We start from the raw sequence: 16249 nt of genomic DNA, 5'->3' as shown, positions 1-16249 counted from the left end.
GAGTATGGTTTCATGTCCTTGTTGTGATCCATTGATTGATTCCTATGATGTGAACGTATGTAATCGTTGTACCCTTTGATTGATACTTGATTAAGGTTATTGTGGAACCTTAGTCTTCTTGGTAATGATGAGGTCCTCGTGTGGCCATGATTGAGATTGGTGGTTTGTTACTTGAGCTTTGCTCACGAGATTGGCGGTTTTGTGATATGATATTTAATGGTACCCTCGTGTATTGAGAGATCGGTGGAAATGTTGGCGGTGTAGGCGCGGGGGGGGGGGGGGGGGGGGTGGCGTTGGAGGCAAAAGGTTGGACTCAGAAGTACAGGGTGGCACTAGGAGGTAAATGTTGGAACCGAAATAAGGCCGGGGGTAGCCATAAGGTTGGAATTTGGAACTGTGATTCTTGTGACATGTAGTTGTCACGGTGGCATGTAGTTGCCAATGTGTGATTGTGTACTCTTTGCTATTGAGCACGTCTTGATGTATTCTACTTTGTGATCAGTAGAATACATCTTGAGTTGTTTTGTCTTTCATGATGCTTGTCTTGTTAATGTCGTAAGGATGTTGATTTCCTTTCCTTTTGAGAGTGTAAATGAGCCCTTGAAGTTGACTTCTCTCTATGGCTTTTGAAATGATATATACTGTATTCCGTTTCGAAAATGGTTTTAACTTATACTTATCTATATATGTTATTTAACGCGTATTGATGTGTTACCAGCAATATTCGCTGACCGGGTGTCATCCCCATGTTATGTTTTCCTTGTTCTACAGGTTTTGAGTAGGGACCCGAGAGCGCTAGACTTGGAGCGTTAGATAGCTTTGTCCTTTGTCTAGACGTTGTGTTTTTGGATGGCTGAGCGGCCTGTGTGCCTTGACTCTTTATACTTTTTTAATGGTTTAGTTTTCCCGATGTGCATCTTTAGTATGTAAGATGTGGCATAAAGCTCCCGTATAAACTTGCTTCCGCTTAATGATTATGGTTGATTAGACTGTTTATCTCTTGCATTTAAGTTTTAAAAATATGATAAAATCGGGGGTGTTACATCCTTAGTTAAGGATCTACGCCAAATTCTCCGCCAAAATAGTGTTTGGCATCTTCCTTGGAGAAGGCCTGATGGGAGTTATAACTTATAAGTTTGAATTTTAAATTAAAAATTTAAATATCATGAATGTTAATGAATTTCTAATCCTCTATAAATCCTTGTGTTGGGCAGATGTTAAAACCTTTGACACCTAAAATCTTCTAATTTTCTTTCCTACCGAACTCTCTATTATGAATTATTTATATTAGATTTTGATGATACTAAATGTATCAGGAATTTAGGTCACAAACTCTTTTACAATTTTTAAGCTTAGGAATTTTTCGTTGTAACATCCGCAAAGTCATACGTAGGGGCGAACTATACCACCAAGAAAGTAAAACTACTAGATAGGATATTAGTTTAATCCATGAAGTAGAGTAGTAGACTAACAGGATAGTTGTAAGTGCGAATAGTCAACTTTATAAATATAACAATAATATTATTAAAATTAGAGAAAAGGGTCAAACAGACTTCTAAACATTTCGTGAAAAGTCAATTAGCCGTACGAACTTTTAAAAAGATCAATTGAACACATGAACACTCGATTTTTAGTCAGTTGACCCCATTAACCGGTAACTTCTCCGGTAAAAGCCGGTAATTGCCTCCATGGCGCGCCACATAAGCATTGGAATGGGTACTTGGCTGCCATATAAGCATAAATAAAAAAAATAAAATTAAAGAAATAAAAAAAAATTAAAATCACGGTTCAACCTGCGTCTTCTTCCTCTGATCTGCGTCTTCTTCACTGTCTCTTCTTCTTCTTCTTCTTCTTCTTCTTCTTCTTTGTACTCCATATGGGTCATCATAATCATCTGAAATTCCAGACGACCATCCCACCTATGTTCAGATAAATTCTATTTTATTTCATAATTACAGCATCCCTAAAAAATAAATACAATGAGTATAGACATCAACCATCACCCAGCATACCATAACCCACTCCTCTTTGGGTGTTAGTCTGCTGTCTACACAGCTACACAACAAAGGTAGAAGCTGTGGTAGTGGGTGGATGGATGGAACAAATAATGGCAAGAAAAGCATACTCGCAGATTGGTAACAGGCCATGAATACATATTTATTAATAAGGCTGAAAAGTGTACCTCATACTTAAGAGCTAGTGAATTAGATAAATAATATTTCAAATAGGCAAGAAGAGGCAGTGAAGAAGAAGAAGAAGAAGAAGAAGAAGAAGAAGAAGAAGCAATTAAGAAGACGCAGAACAGAGGAAGAAGACGCAGGTTGAACCGTGATTTTAATTTTTTTTATTTCTTTAATTTAATTTTTTTTTTATTTATGCTTATGTGACAGCCATGTATCCACTCCAACGCTTATGTGGCGCGCCATGGAGGCATTTACCGACTTTTACCGGAGAAGTTATCGGTTAAAGGGGTCAAGTGACTAAAAATCATATGTTTAGATGTTCAATTGACCTTTTTAAAAGTTCGTGGGACTAATTGACTTTTCGCGAAATGTTTAGGGGCCTATTTGATCCTTTTCTCTTAAAATTATATACCACATAAAATTTTATGTGATACCACATAAATAATTAGAATATTTTTTATTACACAAAAAAAATCACATATTATAAAATAATATATTAGAATTATATATAAGATAAAACGTTTCTAATTAATTATTTATGCGACATCATATAAAAAATTAATTTATGTGACATATAATTCCATTTATATTGTTTTTATGTTTGCAATTTTGGTAGTATATGATTTAATTTTTGTATAATTAATTAATGAAATTAATTTATGATGTTTACTTTCTTATATTAATATTTTAATAAATATTTCAAATGTGTTAATAACCAAAATCGTTCTTCTAGAATTGAATAATTCAAAAATTAGTTATCGACTATCAATTTTTTTCAAAAAAGATCTCAATTATTAAACTCTTATTCATAAAGTCTTCCAATAATTACTTTATTGGGTAAGAATTGAATAGTTAAAGAGCTTATTAAGTAGGAGCAAACCACTTGGCCAGTCCCCTACCACTTCGTGTGCTGACCGTTAGGACGGAGGATTAATCTTCTGGCTATCGGCTGGTGGGATACCTTTGGGCAACCAAAAAAAAAAAGGGAGCTTATTAAGTAAGAATTAGATAGTTGAAGATTTAATTTGATAAATTAATAGTCAAAGACTTATTTGTATAAACAAAATTAATGCTAAAAAATCATATTGAGATCTTTTAAATGCCGTAATTTATGATGATATTTAATGGGTGCATAATTAGAAATGAGCTTACTTTCTACTTGAGCCTTAGTTGTTTACTAATAGGCTTTGCAGCATTGTATTGTGAAACTGAATCTGTTGCGAAGCGGTAGTCCGGAGTGAAGCTACGAGCTGTCGAGGGAACTTCGGATCAGTCCAGTTGGTGTCTGCGTAGTTACGGTAGTTTCAACGAAAGAAACAGGCGGTTGACAAGTTGGTTTGTTGCAGGTTTAGGGAGCGTTGGTTTGATATTAAGGTGTTCTGGTTTTTGGATTTTGGTGTATAGCGGTTTGCCACGTGCGGCTGTAGAACGATAAAAATCGGGGATGATGCCACAAGGCTGGTATTTTCCTTGATAAGTCGAAGAGCTCACATAGGATCCAGTGAGAGAAAACTTGCGTTATGAGGCGCAAGACTTTGATTTCTAATCTTATACATTGTCTGCCTTCAAAGCAAAATAAAGAGGCTATTTATACTATTCTGACAACCTTATTTTCAGCCAGAGAAGAAATAACTAAAATCTGGGCTAAAGATTAGCTATTATCTCAAGAGACTAGGGAGCAATTTGTTAAGCTAGAAAAATTTAATTTTGAATTCAATTTTTATTTGTAAGTCTCATTCCCATTATTTGGCCAGCTTCTTTGAAACTCAATCCTGGACCGCAACCAAATTGACATATGTTGCTTCACTTCCCTCGCTAAGTTCCCATAGCTCGGTCTTCTTGTTGTTTAACTTATTTATGAGACCATTTAAAGCTTCTTGCAACCTCTTTGCCCTTACCTGTGACATAGGACCGTCCATGACTCGCAACGGGTCTTGCATATCATTAGTTTGTCCTCCGTTGTCCTCAACATCTTCCCCCTCCGTAGTAGTATTCGTCCCCGAATCAACTTCGTCCGCATTAAAACGAGTTAAGTTAGCAACATTGAAGGTGGCACTAATATTATACTCCCTTGGTAACTCCAAGGTATAGGCATTATCATTAACTCGTGCCAACACTTTAAAAGGTCCATCCCCACGAGGAAGCAGTTTGGATTTCCTTTGAGTTGGAAATCTTCCCTTGCGCATGTGTACCCAAACTAAGTCCCCGAGCTTGAAGATCACTTGCTTTCGACCTTTATTGACTTGCTTGGCCACTTGCTCGTTCCTTTTAGCAATTTGCTGGTTGACCTTCGCATGCATTGATTTAACCATCTCAGCTTTCTTAGCGCCATCTGTGTTCAAATACTCTTTTACAGGTAATGGCAACAAATCAAGCGGAGTTAAAGGGTTAAAACCATATACTACTTCAAAAGGGAAAAAACTTGTAGTACTATGCACATGCCTATTGTATGCAAACTCGGCAATTGGAATGAAATCTCCCCATGTTCTCACATTTTTTTTTTACTAACACTCTTAACAATGTGCCCAAAGTTCGGTTTACCACTTCTGTCTGTCCATCCGTTTGAGGATGACAAGTAGTTGAAAACAACAGTTTGGTGCCTAATATACCCCAGAGTGTTTTCCAAAAGTAACTCAAAAACTTGACATCCCTATCAGACACAATGGTCTTAGGCATGCCGTGCAACCTTACTATCTCCTTGAAGAATAAGTTTGTTACGTTACTTGCGTCATCTGTTTTATGGCAGGGAATGAAGTGTGCCATTTTAGAAAAACGGTCAACTACAACAAATATAGAATCATGCCCTTGCTTAGTTCTAGGCAATCCCAGAACAAAGTCCATCGAGATGTCGAGCCAAAGGTGCTCAGCCACGGGTAAAGGAAGATATAATCCATAAGGCATGCTTGTAGACTTAGCTTGCCTACAAATAATGCAACGCTCACAAACTCTACCAACATCCCTTTTCATTTTGGGCCAATAAAAATGTTCACACAAAATGTCATAAGTCTTGTGTATCCCATAATGTCCCATTAAGCTCCCTCCGTGGGCTTCTTTGACTAGAATTTCTCGCAATGAATAATGCGGAATGCATAATCTATCAGCCTTGTACAAGGACCCCTCATGCAAATAAAATTTCCCATGTGACCCCCTCTGACATGCAGCAAAAACACTACTAAAATCACTAGCATGCACATATAATCCTTTTAAGTGCTCAAAACCCAGAAATCATGCATGCAATGCAGTCAGCAAAGTATACCTACGAGACAACGCATCAGCTACAACATTCTCATTACCATGCTTATATTGGATCACATATGGAAATGATTCAATGTACTCCACCCATTTTGCATGGCGTTTATTGAGTTTTCCGTATCCTCGTAAATATTTTAGGGACTCATGATCTGTATGAATCACAAATTCTTTAGGCCTTAAGTAGTGCTCCCAATGTTCTAGTGCCCTAACAAGAGCATAGAACTCTTTATCATAGGTTGGATAGTTCAGACTTTCCCCATTTAATTTTTCACTGAAGTAAGCAACTGGCTTACCTCCTTGCATTAGGACATCACCTATACCCACCCTGAAAGCATCGCAATCTAACTCAAAGGCTGCTTCAAAATTAGGCAAAGCAAGTACGAGAACAGTGCTTAATTTTTCTTTTAGAAGGTTGAATGCACGTTCTTGCTTTTTCCCCCACTGAAATCCCACATTTTTTTAATCACCTCAGTTAGTGGAGCAGCAATAGTACTAAAGTCTTTCACAAATCGACCATAGAAACTAGCTAAACCGTGAAAACTCCGTACTTCACTAACATTTCTTGGTGTGGGCCATTCTTGGATAGCCTTGACTTTGGCACTATCCACTTCAATTCCATTGGCATTCACAATATAGCCAAGAAAATGAACGGAATTTGTGCAAAATTCACACTTCTTAAGGTTAACATATAATTGATGTTTCCTCAAGAGTGTAAATACTTTTCGTAGGTGCCCAATATGTTCTTCGAGACTTTTGCTATAGATTAGTATATCATCAAAATATACCACTACGATTTTCCCTATGAAGTCTCGGAGCACATGATTCATAAGTCTCATGAATGTACTAGCTAGGTGCATTAGTGAGTCCGAATAGCATAACAAGCCATTCGTATAGACCTTGTTTGGTCTTGAATGCCGTTTTCCATTCGTCCCCCTCACGTATTCTAATTTGGTGATAACCAGATCTTAGATCAATCTTAAAAAACATACATGCACCATGCAATTCATCTAACATATCATCTAGACGGGGAATGGGAAAATGGTATCTAACAGTTATTTTGTTGATTGCACGGCAATCAACACACATTCTCCACGATCCATCTTTTTTGGGCACAAGTAACACTGGTACTGCACAAGGACTGAGACTTTCCCTCACATTTCCTTTAGACAATAACTCCTCGACCTGTTTTTGTATTTCTTTAGTTTCATCAGGACTGCATCTATAGGCGGGATGATTGGGAATTGGTGCCCTGGCACCAAGTCTATTTGGTGTTCAATCCCCCTTATTGGCGGTAGTCCAGTGGGCATCTTCGTGGGAAAGATGTCCTCAAAGTCCTGTATCAAAGAAGACACTGCCTCAGGCAAGTGCTTGAGGTTAGTAGTCTCGGGACTAAGTCCGTTATATAACATTATTAAAATTGACCTCCTAGCTTTTATAGCCTGTTCAACCTCTCTTTTTTTGCAAAAGAAATTTTTTTTACTACCCTCATCATCTTGTGTACTCAATTCATTTTTTTCTTTTTGTTTTTCTCTCTTGTTTTTTCTCTCTATTTCTTTTTCATTCAATTTCTTTTCATCTTCATAAATTTGTTGTGGCGACAAAGGTACAAGCGTGATTTTCTATAATTCTGTCCATTGTGTATAAAAGAGTACCTATTAGTCTATTACTATGTCCTTCATGAATAGTTTTTTTGTCAAATTGCCAAGGCCTTCCCAGAAGTATATGCGCAGCTTGCATCGGCACTATGTCGCATAAAACTTCATCTATATATTTCCCTATAGAAAATGGTACCAAAACCTGTTTATTCACTTTGATTTCACCTACTTTGTTGAGCCATTGTAATGAATAGAGCGTAGGATGTTCCCTTACGGTTAATCTCAATTTCGTAACTAGCTCGATACTAGCAACATTTGCACAACTCCCTCCGTCAATTATCACCTTACACACCTTGCCATGAATATGGCATCGAGTATGAAAAATGTTTTCTCTTTGTTCTTCATCGGTTCTTGCTTGCAAATTAAGTAATCTCCTTACCATTAATGTTTCTCCTTCCACTAGATGCTCAATAACGTTATCATCTTCACTTATCGCAGCATTCTCCCCTCTCAAATCATCTTGTTCATTGCCATGTTCAGAGTCTGTTTCTATTTCCCCAGTTGGACGCATTATCATGGCCTTATTGTTTGGACATTCTCTTGCAATGTGTCCCCTTCCCATGCATTTGAAGCATTTAATTCCACTTGGTCTGCTTGTAGAAGCTTTCGTCTTCCCTTTGTCATTACCCTCCTCGACTTCCTTTCCTTTATTAGTTTCAACTCTAGGCTTGCGTTCACTTTTTTCCTCATTTTCCTCTTTGCCTACTTTCCAGTTAGAAGTATGTGCACGTCTTTTTTTCCTTTTGAGCTTCTTTTCAATTTGTATTGCCTTTTGTACTAGCTCCTCATAATCAACAAAATCATACATCTCAATCTAGTCCTGAATATCCCAATTTAATCCCTTGATGAACCTGGATATCGTTGTTTCAGGATCTTCCTCAAGCCCTATTTTGGTCATAATCTTTTCAGTTTCATGATCATATTCAGCCACCGTCATTCTACATTGGATAAGATCTTGTAGTTGTTGGTGTGATTCTTGGTGGAACCAATTGTGCACGAACTTTTTCCTCATTACTATCTTCATCTCCCTCCAAGTTTCGATCGATCTGTCCCCACTTCTTCTTCTGCTGAGAACTACCTTATCCCACCATAATATCGCATAGTCGGTGAATTCTAGAGCTGCTAAGTTTACTTTCTTCCTCTTAGAGTAATTATGACAAGCAAACACTCTCTACTTTCTTCTCCCATTCTAGGTAAGCATCAGGGTCACTCTTTCCCGAAAACGATGGCATAGACATCTTAACATTTCCCAATTCATCATCTAACCTCCTCCTATCTCTATACTCCCTTCTATATTCTCTGTCCCTCATTCTTCTCCTTCTATCATTTTCTTCTTCCCCATCTTGCTCACTCTCACTTTCCTCAACCCTTTCTTCTTCATCCTCACACCTTCTCACATTACCTCTCCCATTTTGATTTTGTCGTTGAACTTCCTTAATTCTCTCAATTCGTTCACTCAACCCCTCAATCACATTACTAAACTTAGAGAATTGTCCTTTCATGGCTCTCATCATGAGGCGCATGTCAAGACTCAACTCTTGCTCATCTATCTCACTTGGACCCGACATAATGTACCCTGCACGGTTGCACAAAAATAAAATAGGACCTCACGTCACTCCCTCACTCACGTTTTTTAATGGGGTGGTCACTCGTTCTTTTACCACTCGTGTATTAAAAAAAAAACACTCTAATAATCTAACCAAATTATACCCTCTTATTAGAAAACAAAGTTCTCTCGTCCGAGTCCTAATCGAGTTCTAACAACTAAGATCAAGAATTTCCAACCGAGTGACTAGGTGAGTATATTCTGGGTTTTATTTGGTAATAATTTGTTCACAATTTTTTTTTTTGTTTTTGTTTGTTTTTGTTTGTTTTTTTTGTTTTTTTTTTTTTTTTTTTTTTTTTTTTTGCTATGGGGTTATATCACCAGGTAATTGGGTAGGTAATACAATTTGGGTAAGTTCAAAGGAGATAATAATTCTAGATAAACAAATAATCCAAGTAACACGAAACAAAAAATTGCTCTTGCCGTACTTTTTTTTTGTTGCTATTCTATTCTTCTCCTTTTTTTTTTTTTTTTTTTTTGTCCTTTCAGGAAATAACAGTAGACAAAACACTAGCTTTACACATTGAATAAAAGTTCATAGTACACATGCTAAAGTGCTAAAGTTTGTTTAGATTTCAGCAAGTTTGTAGCAATGCATGTAGTTCATAAAAACAACCAATTCTAGATGTCTCAAGGTGAAATGAAGATCTTACGTGTACCAATTGGATAACTTGGCTTTGATACCAAAATGTTGCTAACCAGCAGTCCGGAGTGAAGCTACGAGCTGCCGAGGAAACTTCGGATCAGTCCAGTTGGTGTCTGCGTAGTTACGGTAGTTTCAACGAAAGAAACAGGCGGTTGACAGGTTGGTTTGTTGCATGTTTAGGGAGTGTTGGTTTGGAAATAAGGTGTTCTTGTTTTTGGATTTTGGTGTATGCCGATTTGCCACGTTCGGCTGTAGAACGATAAAAACCGGGGATGATGCCACAAGGCTGGTATTTTCCTTGATAAGTCGAAGAACTTACATAGAACCCAGTGAGAGAAAACTTGAGTTATGAGGCGCAAGACTTTGATTTATAATCTTATACATTGTCTGCCTTCAAAGCAAAATAAAGAGGCTATTTATACTAATATGATAGCCTTATTTTCAGCCAACTAAAGAGAAGAAATAAGTAAAAACTAGGCTAAAGATTAGCTACTATCTCAAGAGACTAGGGAGCAATTTGTTAAACTAGAAAAATTGAATTTTGAATTCAATTTTTATTTGTAAGTATCATTCTCATTATTTGGCCAGCTTCTTTGAAACTCAATCCTGGACCGCAACCAAATTGACATATGTTGCTTCACTTCCCTCCCTAAGTTCCCATAGCTCGGTCTTCTTGTTGTTTAACTTATTTATGAGACCATTTAAAGCTTCTTGCAACCTCTTTCCCCTTACCCGTGAGATAGGATCGTCCATGACTCGCAACGGGTCTTGCATATCATTAGTTTGTCCTCCGTTGTCTTCAACAGAATCTCTTGAATTCCTTCGGTGAACCTGTTTTAGGTATATTAATATTATATTGTAAAAATGAACATGTGGTATTACATGAATGAGCCTATTTTAGTATTGTAAAATTGAACCATTAATATTGTGAAAAGAATTAATTTCTCTTTTGGTCCCACGATTTTTGATGTTCTATCATTTTTGGTGCACAACTTTTAAAATTTTTAATTTTGGTGTCTACCTTTGTTATTTTTATCAGTTTTGGTCCTTTCCGCCAAATTGATAGCAAAATGTTACCAGATTTTATATTTTTAGGGGTAAAATCGTCATCCCAAGGAAACATCTTCAATATCTAAACAAAATAATTGTAAAATCATATCTATAAGTGTATTTGATCAATGAGAATAATAGGGAAGACAGTCAGAAACTAAACATAGATCTATGGAATTTATAGCGTCAACGATTGACAAACTCTTCTTTTTCTCTTAATATGATTTTCTTTTGTTTAGATATTAAAGATCTTTTCTTGGGATGACGATTTTGCCACTAATTTCACTGTCAATTTGGCCGGAAAGACCAAAAGTGATAAAAATAACAAAATTAGGCACCAAATTGAAAAAATTTAAAGTTGTGCACCAAAAGTGATAAGACATCAAAAGTCATGAGACCAAAAGTGAAATTAATTCTTGTGAAGATGAACTTGTAGGTTTCCATTGATAGACTTATTTAAGATTTATCATTATAAGGTAGTTACAACCAACATGGTTGGCGTGGTGGTTCAGCACCTTGTCCCTTAAGCATGAGGTTGGGGATTTGATCCCCACCCATGTGGATGGAGCAAACCATTTGGCTAGTCCCCTACCACTTAGTGTGCTGATCGTAGGGACGGGGGATTAGTCTTTTGGCTATTGGCTGGAGGAATACCTTTGGCCACCAAAAAAATTATAAGGTAGTTACACTGCACCTCAGAAAATGAACTTGTTTTTGCTTAATAAACCTATTTGATGTCTATCAATAAAATGATGTATTTGCATTAGTATTTTGAAAATAAATATGTATTATATTTTAAAGGAAACTACAGTAGTGGCTTAACGTAATTGTATATTAATTTAAAACATTGAAAAAAATCTAAAATCTAAAATTATAATATGTGTCAATCCAAATTATATCCTTAATTTTTGTCCATTTTTGTTTGTTAATAAAGATGTACAATTTACTTTAAATGTTGTATATTTCATTTTATTTGACAAAATTATCCTTATTACATTTTTGTTTGCCAAAACTACACTTACATTGTTATAACTCTATTATCATTTAATAACTTCATCACTATTACCATACATCTACTTTTGCATGTCTTTTTCCTATTCTTTGATGATCATTTTATTAAAATTATCAAATAATAATTAATTTAATTGTAGATTATATTTTAATTAAATATTAATGTTAAATCATGTGTATATAATACATACGTTATTTATGTATATACACCACTTGTTAGCTTAGTATTATAGATTAATTTTTAATTTTTTTTATAAATATAAATTTTACGAAAATTGTGTACATTAATATTAAACAAAAAATATAAATTCTTTCTCTTTTTTTTTTTTTTTATATATTATTCAAATTCAAATATGATAATTAAAATTTATCAATTGAAGGAATTGTGAAATATAATTTGAACTAATTTTTTTTTATTTTTGTTTAACAATATTTTAATATTGAACATGAATTTTTACACATTGCGCATACAAAATACTAGCTAGTATCAATATAAGTATCATATAAAAATCTTAGTTATAATTTTCTTAATGATACATTTTTTTATACGTTAATATTATTTGTACAAAAAAAAATAAGTTTAAAAAAATTAATTTTGTTTCACTTGCAAAATGGACCATGATCTGGGATTTAACTAATGATATAACAATCGATATTAAACCTTCACTATATAATAATTTCCCTTTCCACTCTGTCATCCATACTATACTATGTACATGCCTTTGATTTTCATGTTCAAATCTTGCGTCCAATTATTTATTTTCTCAAGCATCTATTCCTACATCTTTCATAGAAATTTGCTACAAACCATCAGGTGAATTCTAACCATCAATATCATTCATACAAATTCTTGTTTAAACCAAACAGAAATGAGAATGACAATTCATTCATAACATTACAAATGATGAGAGATCATGAGAGTAGCCAGGTGCACATGAATCTCATATTTTGATGCAAAATGCGTACAAACATCTAGACTGTAGCATAGTTTGTGTTTAGTCTCCATCTTAACCTTCTGTTTGGAATGGATAACAGTGATGCCATCAGACCACAAGGTACCTGGCCTCCATCTTTCACTCATGGAGACCTATGCTTGTGCTTTCTGGTCTACAATGTTAAAGGAAAGCATACAATCATATAGGGTCGAGTCAGGACAACTAACCCTTTTCAAGCTCTCATAGTACTTCTCGGTTGCATCAGCTTCTCTGTTTTCCTCAAAATATTTAAGAAAACCCTCGACTGTTTCATTTGGAAGAACCCACTTCTTTTTCGACTTAGCTGCCTGGCTTGCACCCATCTCCAAATACTTGAGAGCCAAATCGAATTGAGAATTTTTTACGTAGAAGCTAGTGAGTAGCTCCAGTGTCCTCAAACCGGGTTGAGCACCTCTTTTCAGAACACTGTTATACAGCAACTCAGCTTCCCCAATCATGTCTCGCCTTAGGTATGAGTCCAGAAGCACATTAGAGATCCTCATATCATACAACTTATTCTCTGATTCCCACTCACGAAAATATTTTTCAAGGTTCTCGAAATCCCCCAATTTGGAGAGAGCCAAGAGCATGATGAGATAGCTTTTATTACTTGGTTTCGGGAATGCTGACTTTAAAGATTCCCACACCCGATAAACGCCTGACGGATTAGAAATCTGGCCATACAATGTAATTAGGGTACGGAGTTCCTCTCGACCATTTTTCATTTCCTCCATCTTTTCAAGCACAGACTGGGCCTTGTCAAGAAGCCCTGCTTTGAATAAAATGGTTGCTAGATTTCCATAAGTGAAAGAGTCGGTTTTTATATTATCAGCTTTCATCTTCTCAAGGACACCCTCAGCTGCATCTATATCCTTCAGCATGCCATAGCTGTTTATCAACTGATTGCAAGTATATGAATCTCGATCAATTTTATTTTCTTCCATTTCTTGCACGAGTGCAACAACTTTCTCGGGCTGACCAGTCTGTAAATAAAGAGATATCATATTGTTATAATTTAGAGTAGATATAGCATTCACTTCCTTCATCTTCTCGAAAAGTTCAGAAGCCTTTTCCAAATGTTTCTTCGCACAGTAGCAGTTTAGAAGTGCACCATACGTTCTAGTAGTTTTCTCAGAATCTTGCAGGCCGTTGAAGTACTCTTCTGCAGAATCCAAGTTCTTGGACTTGGCAAGAAGCTCTATCCGTACAGCACGGTCAGCATTATTTATAAGGGATGTTTTGCTCTCCATCCATTCAGACAGCTGGATTTCGAGAGTTTAGCAAATGGAAACAATTCAAATCAGACAAAATGAGAGAGCTCCTAAAGCGGTATAAAAAATAAGCAGGAAAACCGATTCAACAATGATGCAAAACACAAGAAGCATGGTGCATAGAAACTCTCAAAGAACAACATTATCATTAGTTAGACAGAAATGGCAAATATGATCATCATTTGTAAAAAGGATGGTTTGGATTATATAATGTTCACTTCTCCAATTCCTCTACGATGATCTTTATACAGCCTATAGCTGTGGCAATTGTTATACCATGGACGAGGTCCACCTTGCATTGTGAATCCCGGTCCAAAACAACCTTCATTTAATATTTGCCTCATTTAATAAATTATGTACCACAATTGATATGAATTTATTTATAGGTGCATAATATGTTAGGCAAATTATCGACTTATCGTGTGAACCATACCAAAAAATACATTTTTAATATACAGGCAAATTATTGTTTGAACCATAACAAAAAGTACATTACAAATAATATACTTTCAGTACTAAAATAATGTACTTTCTCCGAATACCATATACATTTTTAATATACTAAAAGTACATTATTTGTGTACTGAATGTACATTGTTTGATAATATGGTCCACACAATTCGCAAATAATTTGAATATCATTTAGGACCTCGTCTCACCATGGTCCAAGGTATAATTTGCCAGGGCTGTGGCTCATACATAATCGTAATTCGGGGGTAGGCCTAATCTCTCTCTGATAATGAAAAATCCAGAGATTCATACAAATTTTCTATTAGATAAACAGAAAACGGGTAGGCGATAAAGAGAAGGAAAGTAGAGACCTGGAGAGCCGCTTGGTAGTTCTTGTCGCGGCGAAATTGGTTGATTGGTGTAATGATACGCCATTTCTTGATGGGAATACCATTGTTGACGGCTTTATCGAGAGCCTCAACGATGTTGCCTTTGTTCTTAGCTGCGGTTGTGATATTCGCAATTCCATGTCCGCCCACAGTCCCTTCTTCATTTGGAGTAGAAATTGTCGCCGCAGCGGATTCCGCCGGCAACGCCTTCGCTTCTGCCGAAAGCCAACGGCGAGCGGCTGTTGTTCGGAGGAGGTAGGCACTGCTGGATCTGCTCGCCACTTGGCCCATTTCGCTCTTTGGTTCGTTGTGGCAATGGAGCAGAGTTTCAGATACTGGAGGTTTTAGTTAGGGTTTTAGAGGGCAGTATTTTACACCATTATAAGCCTCTGTCAAATTGTAATTGAGATAAATAAATAAAGGCAAGATACTCAAATATGTCATCCAATTTGACGCGGTTGAGGCTTCATTTGACAAGCTTACCTAAAACTAATTTGAAAATATGAAAAATGTTTTTCACAAAATGATTTTCAAAAAATTCTTCATTTTTCAAAAAATATATATTATAAGAGTGTTTGATTAGTGGCTGATAAGCTAAAAAAAAAAAATTTACTGATTTGACTCAGTTTAGTTGTTTGATTGATAAATAAGTTGATTTGGAGTGTTTGTTAAATGACTTATTGGTCAATCAGCCAAAATATAAAAAGCTGCTTACACTAGCGTTTTTATCAACTTGTTGCAAATTATTTGTAAAATAACTTTTCTATCCATGTAAATCCCTAATTTGAATTCACCTTCACCTCTGTCATTTGCATTCGCCTCTCTTCTCACCTTGCGAATGCCTCTACTAAGTGCTCAACTTTGTGACTGCTTTCTCCGATCCACGGTCTCACACCGATCGCTACTGTTCTCGTTAGTCCTCACTGTTTCTCTCATGCTTTCTCCTGTCACATATTTTCATGTAAAATTTACTTTGCACTTTCTGACGTTTGATGTTCACCTTAGTTGAACTGACATCTCTATCTCTGCATTGAAACCATTAGAATCTGTTGTGTTGGCTATTCTTAATTCTCGTGACTAAAGCATTCTGCTGGTTTTTGGGCTAACAGTTATTATTGACATCTAATATTTTTCATTGATATTATTATAGTAGATGTTTCTAAAAGCCATTGATTGTGGAAGCCATGGCAGTTCGGGAAGCCTTTACGTGGATCAAGAGGCGGAGTTTTTCTAACATTCTGCATGCTGGAATAAGACAGTTGGTTTTTTGTTCAAAGCTTATGAATAGCTCTTTATCATTCCTATGTTAGGGTAATTGCATATGCCTGTAAACTTGTTATTAGTTCTATTAAACTTTGTGAGATCTATTATATTCGTAGAGATAGTAACCATGTTGCTCATTCGCTTGCCAAAGCGATTGGGGTGTAATCATCACATTCAGAGTGGTTAGATGTATCTCCACTTTGGTTGAAAATTTTACATGACTAATATATCTGAGTTGGTTATTTTTAAAAAAAAAAAAAAAAAATCTAAACTTTTTAAAAAAAAAATTAATTAACAGAAAAAAAAATCTAAACTTTTTTAGAAAAGCTTTTTTTTTTTTTTTTAAAAGAAAGAAAAGGAATTAACATGTTTGAGTTACCTTGTAAATATAATAATTAAATTATTTAAAAAGTTATTTCAAACATTTGATTCGTTTAAAATTGTATATGAAAATTTTAAAAATTTATAATATGGTCTTACCACGTATAAACATAAACTT

The 16249-nt window shown here is 35.7% G+C and overlaps 1 protein-coding gene across 1 annotated transcript; it reads right to left on the bottom strand.

Annotated features, from left to right (window-relative positions):
- Positions 1-12199: 12199 nt before the first annotated feature.
- On the bottom strand, positions 12200-14882 carry LOC109182143 (pentatricopeptide repeat-containing protein At4g01990, mitochondrial-like). The gene is made up of 2 exons (XM_019332216.1): positions 14470-14882; positions 12200-13639 (listed from the first exon to the last, which is right to left on the bottom strand). The coding sequence occupies exons 1-2, from the start codon at positions 14776-14778 to the stop codon at positions 12491-12493; spliced, it is 1458 nt and encodes a 485-aa protein (XP_019187761.1). The 5' UTR covers positions 14779-14882; the 3' UTR covers positions 12200-12490.
- Between the last annotated feature and the right edge of the window lie 1367 nt (positions 14883-16249).

Source organism: Ipomoea nil, unplaced genomic scaffold (assembly GCF_001879475.1).
Source record: "Ipomoea nil cultivar Tokyo-kokei standard unplaced genomic scaffold, Asagao_1.1 scaffold1043, whole genome shotgun sequence".
Taxonomy (NCBI): Eukaryota; Viridiplantae; Streptophyta; class Magnoliopsida; order Solanales; family Convolvulaceae; genus Ipomoea; species Ipomoea nil.
The sequence above is the reverse complement of the archived record's forward strand: the minus strand, read 5'-3'. Positions and strand labels throughout refer to the sequence as shown.

Coding starts and splice junctions, on each gene's coding strand:
- LOC109182143 (XM_019332216.1), bottom strand. CDS start 14,778: ATGGGCCAAGTGGCGAGCAGATCCAGCAGTGCCTACCTCCTCCGAACA. Junction 13,640..14,469: donor ACTACCAAGCGGCTCTCCAG/GTCTCTACTTTC, acceptor CTCGAAATCCAG/CTGTCTGAATGGATGGAGAG.